A 15,593-nucleotide genomic window follows, 5' to 3' on the forward strand; every position below is an offset into this window, starting at 1 on the left:
ATCTCAGTGTTTTTGGTTCTGTGTGTGTGTGTAAATGGTAAATGGACTGATTCTTATATAGCGCTTTTCTACTCTCCCGGCGTGCTCAAAGTGCTGTATACAACATGGCACATTCACCCAATCACACCCATTCTCACAAGCACTGACTCTAAACTGAGTGCTTTTCTAACGACGTTCGCACACATTCACACTCCGATGGATGCACCAGAGAGCAACTTGGGGTTAGTATCTTGCCCAAGGATACTTGGCATGCAGACACACACACACACTTTCTCGTGCAGCCTGCATTATCTGAATGTAACCGTGCTTCTTCTTTTAGTGGTTGTGAGCTTCAGCTGCTTCAGGTCTTCCTGGTTGTTGGTTCAGGTCTTTGTGTTTGTCCCGGTCTGCTGGTTCATGTGTTTGTGCTGCTGATCGTCCTCCTTCTGTCTCGGGCTGTTTTTATGCCTCGGTCGCTCCGCGTTCATGTTAGGTTTAGTCTCCTCTAATTATTTCCTGTTTGACTTTGAAGTTTGATTTTCTTTCATGCAGTGTTTTGGTTTGACTTCCCGCCCTGTGATTTTCCTGATTGTTTTCACCTGTGGTTTAATAAGCAGTGTTTGAACAGCTCAGTCTTCAGTTGGCCTCTGTGCTGCCAGTTAAGCGCCACGTGTCTCATTCCTGCGTGGTGCTCATGTTTTAGATTATCATGTCTACATTTTTGGACTCGGTTGCCTTTCTGCTGCAATATAAACACACATTTCAATTATAAAGGGCAGTTTGATTGAACAGGAGATTTATGTGACTGCAGCTGAAGAATAAGGGAAACCTTATGAAGCTTTAACAGGTATTTTTACTGGACTCACACTTAAACCTCAGTCAGGCAGCTGAGGCCCTTTTATCAGGTCAACTTCAAGCCCTTTAAATAAGCAGATGTGCTCTGGAGTAAACTTAATGTGAATTAATTTGCTTTCATGTCACGTTGTTCACAAACAAATCATTTGAGGTCATGTGATACATGTGATCTGTAACTGGACAGTAAGTAAAATGTTGCAGATTAGACTCTGATGTCTGAACCGTGGGGATGTTTTACCTTTACTGTAACTGACTTTACTACTTTATTTGTGGTCTTTTCTTCCCTCTGCAGTGAAATAATCAAAGACATCGAAAACTGTAGGAAGAAATGATCCTGTGATCATCTCCCTTTGTTCTGTTACCTGCTGATTGGTAAACAAAAGCTTCTTGGAAACAGGATGGCAGACGTGAAACTCCTCCTCATGGTTACTGCAGTGTTACTGTTAAACTCTGATGGTTCTGGGTTTGTTTTGCTTCTCGTTGCCATCCTGGGTCCCTCTCCCTGTTTTATTTGAGCGATTGCTTCTCCTCACATGCCTGCTCTGTCTTCCCTTCCTCTCTTTGTCTTCCCTCCTGTGTGATTGCCGCCCCGCCTTGATTGTCTGCAGCTGTGCTCGGTTCCCAGCTGCGTCTCGTTGTGTAATCAGTCCCGTGTGGTCTCGTCTTTCCCTTTGTGGAGAGATGTTTTTGCTCCGTGTGCTTGTTTGTGCATTCCTCTCTGCTCCTCTCCTCCATCTTTCACTGGGTTTCAGTCTCCTGCTCCCTTAACAAATGTTTTAACTACTCAAAGTTAGCATTTAGTTTGGATCTTGTTTTATTTTAATGGATTTGTTTGAAAATCTGATCACTGTCCAGACTTTATTACAAGGCTGAAACTGTGTTTTGTGACTCGTGATGGTTTTAGAGCAGCGTATTCTGTCTTTTACAGTGTTAGAGAAATTTGGATGGATGGTTCCCAAAAAACAAATTCACTCCTGTTTCTCATCCTCGATGGAAAACATTAAGGTGAAGGAAAGATGCGAGTCCGACTGTTCTGATGCAGTGTGCCTAATGCTGTGTCGGTGGATGTTGTTGATGTGGGTCCATTGTAATGAAACTACAACATCCTGAGGACCAGATGAGATCCTCCGTGCTCCGAGCCCACCTGTGTGCTGTTACAGGCTTGAGCACGTTGTGAAGGCTGGAAGCTTTATCAGTTTACTGCTGGCAGTTCAGCCATGCAGGGCGTGTTTCTGGGCGTGTCTTCATGCAGGCTGTATTAATACATCAAGATTATTCAGATTTACTTAACGTTAAAAACAGCCCATAAAGAGAAATCAGATGTTTCTCACATTCTGGTTAATTGCACTCCTGCTGCAGAGACCCAGCACAACCTCAGGACAGACTTCAGCCATGATGAGCCTGAATGACGGTGAACCCTAAACCCACACTGATACTTTTATACAGCTCAATCTTAACAAACTAAGATTAAATTAAGTCGCACAACTTTACAAGAAGCAGATTTTATTTATATCACAATATGATGATCATACTTCAGCTGAGGGTTTATCACAGCCTGTAAGGGTCAAACGAATCAGAATAAAATGGAAAACACAGGATTAACATTTTCATGATCTGAGCCACGTCGCTTGGTTCGATCGCTCGTTTCCCGGCGGCATCATCTCGTTTTCCTAAAGCAGGGGTGTCGAACTCCAGGCCTCGAGGGCCGGTGTCCTGCAGGTTTTAGATATCACCCTGGGTCAGGGTTAGTTAGGGCTAGGTTGATTAGTTAATTTACCAGCCCTCTGGAGAACTTCAAGACATGTTGATGAGATAATTCAGCCATTTAAATCAGCTGTGTTGGATCAAGGACGTCTAAAACCTGCAGGTCAGCGGCTCTCGAGGCCTGGAGTTCGACACCTGTGCCCTGAAGGATCCTCTGCTAAAGGACGTAGTGAAGGAAGCACTGTATGACCTTTCCTCAGTATCCGGAGAATTCAGCCACCTCTGCTGATGCTGCAGAAACTTCAATGGCACTTAACGCACAACACGTCTGTATCACCACGCCGTTTCTGGGGCCGTCCTTCCACTGGGAGCATTTTCATACTTCAGATATTCTGATCACACCTTCACGCAGACTCTGACCTTTTGCTTACAGCTCAGATATCCTCACCCTCACCCCTGCAGACGAAAGCAAACATAATCCGGACAGAGGAAGATAAAGTTTGTACCTACGGTCAGTAACGCCTCGTAATTCTAAAATGATTCAAAGTTGATGCAGTCACAAAACGCACAGGAAGACAAAATGTGTCCAACCAGCCCACATGTAACAGAGGTAGAGAGCTATGACGTTACACAGCACACATGCGATGTGTTTTACTTGTACAAAGATTAAACAGTTTTCACTTTCAGTCCTGAACACTTCGGGACTTCTCACTTGTGCCTCTTTTTGTGAAAATTCATCGTCGAGGCGTCCCGAAATCTTTTCCCGCATATGTCGCAGGGAACGGGCTTCTCGGCGGCGTGAGTCCTCGTGTGGCGCAACAAGTCGTTACTTTGGCAGAAACTTTTGCCGCAGATTTTACAGGAATGAGGTCTCTCGCCGGTGTGGATCCTCATGTGGGAGGCCAAATTATCCTTCCGACCGAACCGCCTCCCGCAGAAGCCGCAGATAAACGGCCTCTCGCCCGTGTGGGTCCTCATGTGCAGGATCACGCTGTCCTTCCGAGTGAAACCTTTCCCGCACACGTTACATGAGAACGGCTTCTCGCCCGTGTGAGCCCTCATGTGGATCTCCAGATTAAAGCGTTTACGAAAGTGTTTCCCGCATATTTTGCAGGGATACGGCTTCTCGTCCGGGTCGCTTATGTCTTGTTGCATCATCAGAGGTTCATTCCTAAAGCTTTGCATGTAAACAGGGCCGCTAAATATCAGGGCGTTGTCCACGTTGTTGTACATCGCTTGCACAGCCGATCCCGATTCCACGTGGGTGCCTCTGTCCTGACGTCGGCTCTCGGCCACAGGAGAGCTGTGAGAGGGGAGCTGCTCCCGCTCCGGTTCTGGGTCGCTGTCGTCACTTTCCCCGTACGTAACAGTCACCATGATGGTGTCGCTGTCCTCGTCCAGAACGAGCAGCTCTCCCTCCTGACTGATGCTGAGCTCCTCCTCCTCCTCTTTGATCCGTCGAGCTGCTGGTTCCTCCTGGTTCAGGCTGGAGTCCCTCTCCTGGTTCACGAGAACCTCCTCATCCTCGGAGAGGTGTCGCGGTCGGAGGTCTGGAGGGACAGAATGACACGAATGTGATGACAGAAAAACACCGGAGAAATATTTCACTTATAATTATTAGAGCTCTGTGGGGTAACGTATGTGCAAATGATCAAATAAGACGATAATAGCTCAGGATTCAGAGAGCAGCTTCTGTCTCCATAATTCGGTGGAGAAACGGGCTTTAGGGCGACACCGCCGTCTGCACTCAGCTTTGTGTTTGCACAACAAGACTGACATCACGTCTCTGCCCGGTTGTTCAGTCTGATGTCCAGAAGCTGCTTCAGAAATCCACCTTCAGCTTCCACCAGGAAACAAAGTGACTGTAAAACCAGCTCTCCAGTGACGTGTAACATCCAGGCATCCACGAGGAGGATTTTCAAAGTTTATTTAGCCAGCTGACGTCTAAAGATGATCTGTTAGGATTGACTTTGCTATGACTACAGACATAACAAGGACACAAGGTGGGAGTGGAGCTGGGAGATCAGCCTGTGGAAAATCTTCCACTGTGGCTGCTGGAGCAGGACTACCAGCCGACTTTGAGGCCACTCAGTCGGGGGAAGCGGTTCTCTGCCCACACTCCTGACGTCAGCTGGAGAGGAAGGAGTACTTGGATGATCTCCCGAATCCCACTTTCTAGTTTTTCTTCTACTCCTCAGGAGCAGCTGCGGGGACTCTGAAATGAACCTGTTTGCATGATCGCCGACAGAAATCAAACCTCAAAGACGGCGTCTGCTCCAAACTGGCTGCTCGAGGGTTAAAAAACACCAGTGACCGCAGGGATTGGATCTGCATGTTTATTCTCTGGAAGAGTGGCACACACAGTAACAGAACACTGGCAGAAAGAGCATGTGGGACTCAGCGCCCTTACAGAGTAGAAATGAAAGAACAGCCTCAATCGTCAAAATGTTCTCGCCGTCCAGTTCACATGTAATGTACGCGTGTCATCATCAGGTCAGGAGCTCGTTCTCACGCTGCTCTTGTACCGCAATCCTCCACAAAAGCACAGAGAAGACGACAACGCAACACGACAACCGTGAAAGCAGCAGAAGAGAGAACAGACACACAGCCCGGCTCGCTCTGATTTCACAACCAAGTTAGACCCAGACACACGTCAGTGACGAGCCCGCGCTCTGTTTTTACGCAGTTTAAAGTACAGACGTGAATATTAAAGTTTCAGATGAGCCAAAGGAGAGAGACATTTAATCTGACACTACGAACAGAACCAGCTCGTCTGTGCGACGGTGGGAATCTTAACGAGCTGCTCTTTAAAACAAATATTAAAAAAGATCCTAAATATCCTCAGTTTCAGTTTGTTTGGTAAAAACGTATCGGCGCTTGTCTGATGAGGCACCGATGGACGCGTTCACTGAAAGTCTGGAGATCTGCAGCACTGAGGCTACGTCCACACGTAGTTTTGAAGATGCAGCTCTTTCTCTGCGTTTGGCCTTTCATCCACCCCCCAAACGGCGTTTGGATCACTGAAGACTGAGATTTTTTTTAACTCCTCCCAGGGTGGAGATTTTCAAAAACTCCGTTTTTGTGTTTACGTGTGGACGAGAGATTTAGTCTTGCAGCGTCACAGGTGCGCGCCTTTTGTTTACATGATGGATTTCTACAGTGGTGGAGACACAAACTGTTGGTGTTAGTCGTACTACCTGCAGTATTTACACGCTTACACATGTTCTTGGTTTTTTGCTGTTTCCAGTGTGATGTTGAGGAATAATGTCTGTCCACACGTACGACTCGTTTCTTTGTTTACTCTTTCCCTCCCGGCCTTCAAGACTTCTGATTGGCCAACATTTCTGCATGGTTAGGATTTGGCAGGTTCTCAACAGCGTTTGACTTAATTTTTTGCGTTTACATGTGGACGGAGATCTCAAACATGCACGTGTGGATTTTATACTTTTTTTTTTTTGTTATTGAAAATGGAAAATCTCCATTTAGAAAAATACTTGTGTACGTGTGGACGTAGCCTGAAATCGCCGCTTTTAAAAGGTTATTCTTTCTAATACCTGTACTGATGTTCAGTCTTGCCTCTGACACCCTCCATACAACAATAACGGGCAGCCAATCAAAAAAAAAAAGTCAGCTTATAGGGAGGCAGGACGCTGCATCACAGCTCGCTGTCAGGTGAAGATTACTTTGAGCAGAGAATCATGCAAAGCCACTGTAGAGACAGATTAAAAACATGCAGCTGAGCAGCATGAATCCACTGTAACAGCGTCACACAGGGAACGCACTCGGCCGTCAGTGCACCGTCGCTGAATGTTTGAGTTTAAGATTTCAGAGGCGGCGACCCGGGTCAGCGTCGGACACTTTCCTAAATACTAGAATAAAAGCGATACTGTGAAAGCTACAAATGCAGTGCTGTTCTTCAGCCTAACACGGGCCAGAGCCAGCTTTTATGACGCCGCCCTGCACGGCGCCGGTTGCCGAGCTCGTCCGAACGCTCTGCTTATTACCCGGGAGGTGGGCGTTTTCACCCCGGCCCCCTGCTGAGATTTCAGGACGACTTCTCGTCTGTGTGAGTCCTCATGTGGCGCAACAAGTGACTGCTCTGAGTAAAGTTCTTCTCACAAATTTTACAAGAGTAGCGCTTCTCGCCCGTGTGCGTCCTCATGTGGATCAGCAGCGTCCCGCTCTGACAGAAACGCTTCCCGCACGCTTTGCAGGAGTACAGCTTCTCGCCCGTGTGCGTCCTCATGTGGACGGTCAGGCTGCCCCTCTGAGTGAAGCTCTTCCCGCAGGTTTTGCAGGAATGCGGCCTCTCGCCCGTGTGGATTCTCGTGTGGCTCTTCAGGTTTGACGTGCAGATGAATCTCTTCCCGCACGTTTTACACCCGTACGGCTTCTCGCCCGTGTGGATTCTCATGTGGACCAACAGACTGTCGCTACACCTGAACTTTTTCGCACATATTTTGCAGGAGTACGGCTTCTCGCCCGTGTGAGTCCTTTCGTGATATTTCAGTAAGTATATCTGATAGAACTTCTTCCCGCAGGTGCTGCACGCGAACGGCTTCTCGCCCGTGTGGATCCTGACGTGTCTTTTTATTTGGGACTTATCCTTAAAAACTTTCTCACAAACGTAACATTTCAAAGGCTTTTTACCTGCGTCTGTATTACCCTGACTCTCTGACATGGGAGCGCGCTCTGCACTGTCACTTCTGCTTTTAGCGAGTCTCTTCGTTGGCTTTGGCTCTGCGTCTGCGCTCGATCCCGAGGCTGCGTTCGTGCTCTCTTCCTGATCTCGGCTCTCGGCTGCAGGCGGGCTGTGAGACAGGAGCTGCTCGCTGATTGGCTCTGTTTCACTGTCACTTTCCCCGTAAGTAAGAGTCACCATTAAGGTATCGTCCTCCTCCTTCACTATAAGGTGCTCTGCCTCGTAGGCGGTGCAGAGCTCCTCCTGCTCCTCTTTAATCTGCGGAGGCGCTGCTTCCGCCCGGCTGGCGTGGAGTTCTTCCAGTTCCTCTTTAACCTGCAGAGGTTCCTGCTCCAGACTGGAGTTCCCCTCCTGCTCAGGAAGAAGCTGTTCCTTATTACAGTCACGTTGCTGAGGAGGATCCAGCTTCAGGCTGGAGTTCTCCTGTTCAGAAGGAGCCTCGTCCTTATTACGATCACGTTGTGACTCCTGCTCCAGGCTGGAGAGCTTCTCCTGCTCTGTAGGAAGTTTCTCCCTGTTGGAGTCATGGTGCTGTGGGAGGCCTGGAGGGACAGAGAGAGAAAAGAAAGGTCACCGGTGCGATGACAGAGAAACATCTGCTCATACACACAACTGGAATTTAATGATAATTAACAGATAATCGGCTTCATGTGTGTCATTTGCAAAGCTCAGAGTACAAAATACTTTTAGCTGCACGTCCCTGTTTTTGACCCACAAACTTTACCTCCTGTCAGGTGTGTTTTATCCGTTTAAACTTTATTGATCAATAATTCTGTTTGAGATCAGTCTTTTCTGAGAGAGTCCCAGGAGCACAACAACCACACAGCAGCAGCAACAGTAAACAGAGGAAACCTCACAGTTCTGCAAAGGTTTGCAGAACTGGTTTCAGGGACTCGAGTGTGTGCACGTCGATGGCTGACTGAACTGTAGTTTATGACTGGAAAAAGTCAGACAGCATTAACGTTTCATGCACAAACTTCAGTTCTGAATGTAAGTCTGTGATCAAGTCAAAATCCCAGGCATTAGTAACTGCAGGCTGCTGTATGCAGCAAATGTAGTTTTCTGCATTTAAACGAGTCCTTGAACGCATCACCAGCAGACCGTAGAGGAGCGGAGATCTGAGCCGGAAAGGCTCAAAGATATTTCAAACTACTGGGTCAGCAAAAAGGCAGCGATTACAGTTCTGATAAGGAGTAATTATAGGATTTATGTACCAATAAAGATGGACGTGTGTCTCTGTGAGATCCAACTGTGACTGAGCTGAGTGCGAAACCATCAGCAGGGTTCAAATTTCAGGGATCTCAGGCTTTTCAACCACAGACTGCTTGTTTGAGTGACGTGGCTCAGCGTCTGCTGTCAGTACAAGGAAAGTAAATACTGGAACAGAAAAACCAGGTATGAGTGTGGTCTGCATGTCACGGATGTTCTTCCTCAGCTGATTCACACGTGTCAGTCGGGGATGTACTGACTGACTGACTGACGTTTTTAAAGAAACTGGTACCGCTTTGATTCTTCATTTAGCTTTACTTCCTCTTATCTGGGCTCACAGAGTTGCTCAATAATAAAAACAGGAAGGTGACCACGAGCAGAGCTGCTGCTGTTAACAGTGTCAAGCCGTTTCCTCATTTGGCTTCTCATTAATCTCCAGACACTGATTCTCCGGCCTCTCCATTCAACGCTTTCATTCACGACACATTAACGACGACGTGTTTGTCGCAGGTCGCAGAGTAATGCCTTCAAATGTGATTCTTTACTCTCTTGCTGCTATTTATAGGCGCTGCTCTGTCTTCAAGCAGGAAGTGGAAAATAAACAAACTCCCTGGTGTCTCTTTTTGTCTCCTTCCTCTTTCCTGAGCTGCAGCTGCATTCTCCTCTCTGAGCCACCAAACAATCAGCAATCAGCGCTACAGCGGGTGGCTCGCACTATTAATCACGCACGACATCAAATGACATCAAACCCCCGTCGCAGCTGCAGGAACCAACAACACGAGCGACTCTTCAAACAGAGGGATTCTTGGATGCAGGACTAACGCTTTGATTATGTGTTTGTTTGCATTTTCATGGACATCTGTACAAAACCATCCGTTCCATCTGCACTGTTACAGATGCGCCTCCTAAGTGCTTAGTGTTTCCTTCCATTACTGACAGCACTTTGGTCACATGAGACCCCCCACAGTCCCCTGTGACAATCCCACAGGTGAGGCTCTATTGAGAAAGACAAAGGAGTGTTTCATAGATGTATATTTGAAAAATGAGAGCAAAGACCGTCACAGATTTTGGATACGTTATGAACAGAAACGTGGTCTTTCTAAAACAGTTGGTTTTGGTACACGGTGTCATAACTGGGGAATATCACACAGGCTGGATGAAAATGTTTCCATATTCAGGCTTTAATAAAGAAGACATGCGGCCGACTGTTTAAAAGAATATTTTGCGCCTTGTGTATAAAAGTTACTATTTTTTTGCTTCTCTCTTATTCACACGTGCTTTGCACAGCAGGAAGCTCCACATGTCTGATTTACAGACTTTACACTGATTCTTGGTGCAACCCTGAAGGGATTCGGGTCTCATACCTGGGAGGACGTGTACATGTCTGTGTCATCCGGGTCATTGTAGTCACGGTGTGAAGCACATTTTCACACATTGACTCATGTAACGTCCCTCAGGACTGTCTCACAGGGGACAACCCCCACTAAGGGTTACATGCCTCCACCGTTTGCTGTAGAACAAAAACTGGAGGGGTTCATAGAAGCAGATATTTACCCTGAACCCTGTGAAGGACCGAGCTCAGGGCCGTTATAGATGCTGGAATCTTAAACAGCCTCCCTCCAACCCTTCAAGGATGTTTGAGAGCACCAATGACAGCAGGGCCCTGACACTTTGCAGATAGTCAGAGGTCGAACTTTCACCGGGAATTGTTTTCAGGTGAGAGGTATTTAATGACGTGACCCTCTCCCCCACTCTGGCCCCAGCACTCCTGCTTCATCAATCACCCCGCGCGTAAAAGCAGAGCTGAACGCGGATCGCCACCTCGCTGTCCGCTGACAGAGGCTCTAGCCCGGCCCAGCCCTGCGTGCTGCTGGGCCCACGGACTGTGTGCCGATCACAGCCATGTTAGTTCGGCCTCACTCGTTTCTTCCCGCAACAATCCAAACCCCGCAGGAAATACACGGCCTACTGTCCCGCAGCTCTCAGCTCGTGTTCAGCTCCTGGCTGAGTAAATGTGCCGTGGAGCTCCGGTTAGGATCCTCCGTGAAGTGTTTTTCTCGCTGAGCGTGGACTCACCTATTCTGTGGAGCTTTATCTGAGGCTTCCAGGTGATATCCAGCAGTCTGCGCTGACGGTCGATCACTTCCTCGTACTGGACGATCGTTTTTTCAAACTCCAGGAATATTTCTTCAGCAGCAGCAGTTAGTCGGCCGTTAATAAACCGTCTCAGGTCCCGATGTAAGGTCATCATTACTGCACCTGCGGAAACACTGGCCTGAAACAGGGTAAGAAAGAAAACCCCACCGCCTTCCACTCCAGCCCTCAGAGGAGTTAAGCTAACAATAAACCTTGAGTGGGTTTTCTTCTTCTCCTGGCAGACTAAACTCAGCGCAGGCGCACCGCTGCCCCCTGCAGGTCATTTGTAGACATACACTGCGTGTGTCACCCCGCATCACAGACGCATTTGGGCGACTTGTTGCACTTCTGGCTCAGTTACGTTTGGCCTGAGTGAAAACTGCATTAGGCCAGTTTCTCCTGTCACCCAGTCTTAGTCTAGTTTCCACTGAACCGGCCCACTGAGAACCTGCTTTCATTTCCCTCCCTCCACTCTTGAAGCACCAAAAGCTGCAGTTAACTGTAGTAACAGAGCATCCAGGTAGTCCTGCTGAATGACATTCTAGGATTTTATGTGGATGTTAGTGAGCACCGATTATCAAGTATTTGTGTGATGTTGTGTGATCACATGCAGGCCAGGGATGCAGCTTAGTGCATTATTTATTAATGATCTGGGTGAACAGAGTGATAATACTCAGATGGTGCACTGTTCAAAAATGTGAGCCAGCTTAAACTCTGAGTTGAGTCCCTGATTTGTTCTCTGGCACCTTTTCTCCGTGACTCCATGACTAAACTAATGATGTGCAAATCTGCTGGAGGCCAGGATGTAACCTCCAGCTGCGGAAGACGCTGCTTGTGATGAACGAGTCAGTGTCTGTGCCCTGAAAAGGTGGATAATGAGGGAACAATGTATGGACTCATGAATGTTTTCCTGAAAATCTGCCTGATATCGTACGCTTTCCAATCCCAGCCGATGTCACGCAGCCCTGTCTGTCTGAAAGATGGCTCATTCTAGACATGCTTAGTTGATCAAAATCCTTTGAATTTAATCCAGATGTAATTTAATATATCCTCACATCATGAGCCATTTAACAACAAACAGTCTTTAACATTGTTATTGCACATATTTCCTGTTCCTCCAGGATCTGTTGTACAGATGTGGCTCCAGGGTAGGAGATAGTGTGGGGGTTTACATATAACAAGTGAAAAATCCCTGGTTTGACCCCAAGAGCAGACACAAATCCCTCCAGGGACACATCAGGAAGGACATCTGGAGTAAAAAGTACCAAAGCTAACATGTGGAGCTACCCGGTGTGAATAAAGGAGCAGCTGAAAGCAGTTTCATCTACACTGCATCAAGGCTTTGTGGTGACTCAAGAGACAACGATCAGGAAGTAACAGACTCCCATTATTAGATCTGAAGAACGAACAACAGGAATGTTTTAGAGTTTGCAGCTTTTAAGCATCAAAAATGTTCTGATGGGTTAAAAATAAAATTCAAATCTCCGCGAAGATGATTTTATATTTGACTTTCCTTCTTCACACCCGATAGTTTCTCCTGCTGCTTATTAGTCTGAAACTCTGCAAACATCCTAAAACTGGAGCTCGCACGTTTTCAGTGTTAACCTTTTATCACGTGGACGCTTCGTTTGTGTAGGCGGAACGAAAGTTAGACGCCGATGCGCTGTCGGAACCTCTCACTGTGACACACAGAGGAAGTAAACAGATAGTAGTTTTATTTCTGTTTATCTGGGCGGAGACTGTGCTGCAGTAACAATGCCTTCAGTTCAGCATCTGAGAGAGTTTATCAACGAGCGACTAACTGCTGCTGCTGAACAAATATTCTTGGAGTTTGAAAAAACGATCGTCCAGTACGAGGAAGAGATCGACCGTCAGCGCAGACTGCTGGATATCACCTGGAAACCCCAAATCAAGCTGCACAGGACAGGTGAGTGTCCCTCTGAGGGAGGATCCTGATCACAGCTCTGCGGGACGTTTATTCAGCTGCGAGCGAACAGGCCGTGGGTTTCCTGCACAGACTGAGTGTGAACTAGTGTGGATCACAGGGTCTCTGAGCTCAGGTTTGATGCACTGGTGGACGTAGGTGTTTTTGAGGTCAGCCACGAAATTAGCGCTCACGTTTACAACTGCAAACACAGAAAACATGTCAAAAGTCAACATCTTAGTGCAGTAAAAAAAAAGAGGGAGACAGGGGAAGCTGAAGGGGGCAGCAGTAGATGAGTTTAAATAACTCGGGTCAATCATCGAAACGGGTAGGCAGGGTGGAGAGTGTCACGGGTGATCTGTGACAAAAGGACAGCAGCAATAGTGAAAGGAGTGAAAGGGCAAGTTTAGAGGTGGCAGTGAGACCTGCTGGGATGGATGTTTGGAGACGGTGGCTCTGACACGAAGACATGAGGCCGAGCTGAAGATGATCACATGTTCAGCGAGCAGCATGGATCAGAAATGAGTCCATCAGAGAGGAGAGGCTGAGAGGGTTTGGACACGTGCAGAGGAGGGAGGGTGGATATATCAGACAAAGGAGGATGAAGATGGAGCTGCCAGGCAGCAGGAAAAGAGGAAGGCCTCAGAGGAGGTTCATGGGTGTAATGAAGGAGGACAGAAGAGGATGCTGGGGTAGGAGGAGATGGAGGATTATCAGCTGCGACGCACTGCCAAAGAGAGCAGAGGTGCATGTGTGAAAACAGGAGAACTCAAGACAATCGGTGTACATTTTAGACCTTTTAGTTTTTCCCAGTTTTCCTGAAATCATTTGGAACTGTGGATTCACTCTGTGCTGGCCTCAAACCTTCACCAGTTTAACCTGATGGAAAAACAAAACCCTGCTCCGACACTCCTGCCGTGCGGCCCCGTTTCTCAGTTCCTCTAACCTGTTTAGGTCGAGGAGCTCCCGTCTGCAGCTCGTCATAACGCAAACATGGGCTGAAAGCAGGAAGCTGCTTCCTGAGTGGTGACCAAACGTTCCCTACATGAGTGAAAACTCTCGTGGAAGCAGCCACAAAGAGCCACAGATGCAGACTTTAAATTTCACTTCCCTGTGCTGGCTTGGTTCATTTCAGGATCTGCTACAGTTTAAAAGATCAGTTCCTTCTTGTAGTAAATCCATTATGTTTTCCATGATAATCATCTTAATATTGACTCAGCAGCCCTGATTTCAAGCATGTAGATCAGCTGTGATCTTTTTTTCTTTTTGTGACATTATCAACCTTTTATCCCTCCAGACGTCCCACAGCAGCCTGTCTGTGAGGAGGAGGAGGAGGTTCTCCCTGAGCAGCAGCTCTGTGACCAGGAGAGGAGCTCCAGTGTGGACCAGGAGGAACCAGAAGCTCCACAGATCGAAGGGAAGCAGGAGGAGCAGCTGGTAGTCGGGCAGCAGAGCGATCCCTTCATGGTCACTGATACTTACACAGCACACATAAACTGTGTGAACGACTCTCACATGTTAGAGCGCCACTGTGTCACAGACGCGGGAAGAAGAGGGTGAAATGTGATGTTTGTGGAAAAGCCTTTCAGCACAGGTCCCGGATGATACATCGCAGGATCCACACGGGCGTGAAGCTGTACGCCTGCGACACCTGCGGAAAAGGCTTCGTGAGGAGCGATAAGCTGGCGCTCCACATGAGGACGCACACGGGAGAGAGCGCGTACACCTGTGGCACCTGCGGGGAACGGTTCATTCAGTCCGCGATGTTAAAAACTCACATGAGAAGTCACACAGGTGAGACGCTGGACTGCAAAACCTGCGGCAGATGTTTCAGTCAGAAGAGCCACTTGTTGCGCCGCATGTATGGGCTCAAAATGTGGTCATAAATATTTTGTACTTGTAAATCAGGATTTGTATGTGTAAAAAAGATTTGTGTGTGGACTTAGCCAAAAAAACCCTGCAAGTTACAAGTACGAATTTTGACCCTATTGTTCTTCCTTTCATCTGATTGGTCAATATCATGTCAATCACAAATGTAACAATCCAATCAGAGAACAGATGGGTTTGGCTGTCGGAGGGGTGCTTTTTTTGAACTGCAGGTCTTTGAAGGGAATAAATGCCCTTTTACATGCCAACCCAGCGTTTTCCTTCATCACCACGAAGGAAAACAGTCTGTGGTCGTCCGAGTTTGGTGATTTTTGTGTCACAGGTCTACGTGTTTAATACAGGGACCTCCACAGCCTTTTCAACAGCGCTGCGGACCGCGGGGTGGGGGCGGGCAGTGTTTTGGAAATGACAGTCTTCATTACAAAGCTTTCTTCGTTATCAATTAGCATACATGTTTTTATTGAACATTTGAAGAACCAGCAAAAAAAACCAGAAACTCTTGTAGAGGACATAAAGTCAGAGATAGAAAAGACAAGGAGCAGGTGCATCTAGTACAGGTAGAGCTGCTGCAAAAACCCACAGAGCCCAGCAGCCAGCGCAACAAATTCTGGATCCTTTGCTTTTAGTTAGCAGTTAGCATTAGCAGCACATCCTGCGTCTGATGTGAAAGGACCTTTATGCTGCGCACTGTGACTCACAGCAATGGTCCCGGGTCAGCCCTGACTTTGTGTTAAACTAATCCTAAAGTAATGATGGTATTTCTAACCACTGATATAGCAAAACTTTATCCTTTCAACAGCTGCTGAAAGTTAGCGGACCTAGCTGCTATCGGATATTTATATAGAGATCCTCCAGCTTCAAACTGTATCACCCTTCAAGGACCTGCAGTTCAAAAAAGCGCCCCTCCGACAGCCAAACCCATCTGTTCTCTGATTGGATTGTTACATTTGTGATTGACATGATATTGACCAATCAGATGAAAGGAAGAACAATAGGGTCAAAATTCGTACTTGTAACTTGCAGGGTTTTTTTTGGCTAAGTCCACACACAAATTCTTTTTACACATACAAATCCTGATTTACAAGTACAAAATATTTATGACCACATTTTGAGCCCATACGCATGAAGATCCACACGCGAAAGACCAAGCCAGCCTGAAACACCTGAGGGAGGGGGAGGGGCTTCAGGTATCAAGGT

The 15,593-nt window shown here is 47.3% G+C and overlaps 2 protein-coding genes across 2 annotated transcripts; one reads left to right on the plus strand and one right to left on the minus strand.

The window, feature by feature from the left end:
- Window positions 1–2,320: 2,320 nt before the first annotated feature.
- Window positions 2,321–10,833, minus strand: LOC146368634 (uncharacterized). The gene is made up of 3 exons (XM_084912215.1): window positions 10,526–10,833; window positions 7,189–7,782; window positions 2,321–4,088 (listed from the first exon to the last, which is right to left on the minus strand). Exons 1-3 carry the CDS (start codon window positions 10,698–10,700, stop codon window positions 3,247–3,249), a joined length of 1,611 nt encoding a protein of 536 aa, XP_084768341.1. The 5' UTR covers window positions 10,701–10,833; the 3' UTR covers window positions 2,321–3,246.
- A 1,419-nt stretch (window positions 10,834–12,252) lies between these two features.
- LOC146368635 (uncharacterized) lies at window positions 12,253–14,435 on the plus strand. The gene is made up of 2 exons (XM_084912343.1): window positions 12,253–12,512; window positions 13,807–14,435. Exons 1-2 carry the CDS (start codon window positions 12,341–12,343, stop codon window positions 14,067–14,069), a joined length of 435 nt encoding a protein of 144 aa, XP_084768469.1. The 5' UTR covers window positions 12,253–12,340; the 3' UTR covers window positions 14,070–14,435.
- The last annotated feature ends 1,158 nt before the right edge of the window (window positions 14,436–15,593 follow it).

This window comes from Perissodus microlepis, chromosome 18 (assembly GCF_051167445.1).
Source record: "Perissodus microlepis isolate ML-2025 ecotype Zambia chromosome 18, ASM5116744v1, whole genome shotgun sequence".
Taxonomy (NCBI): Eukaryota; Metazoa; Chordata; class Actinopteri; order Cichliformes; family Cichlidae; genus Perissodus; species Perissodus microlepis.

Coding starts and splice junctions, on each gene's coding strand:
- LOC146368634 (XM_084912215.1), bottom strand. CDS start 10,700: ATGATGACCTTACATCGGGACCTGAGACGGTTTATTAACGGCCGACTA. Junction 7,783..10,525: donor GATAAAGCTCCACAGAATAG/GTGAGTCCACGC, acceptor CTGTCCCTCCAG/GCCTCCCACAGCACCATGAC. Junction 4,089..7,188: donor TCAGGGTAATACAGACGCAG/GTAAAAAGCCTT, acceptor CTGTCCCTCCAG/ACCTCCGACCGCGACACCTC.
- LOC146368635 (XM_084912343.1), top strand. CDS start 12,341: ATGCCTTCAGTTCAGCATCTGAGAGAGTTTATCAACGAGCGACTAACT. Junction 12,513..13,806: donor AATCAAGCTGCACAGGACAG/GTGAGTGTCCCT, acceptor TTATCCCTCCAG/ACGTCCCACAGCAGCCTGTC.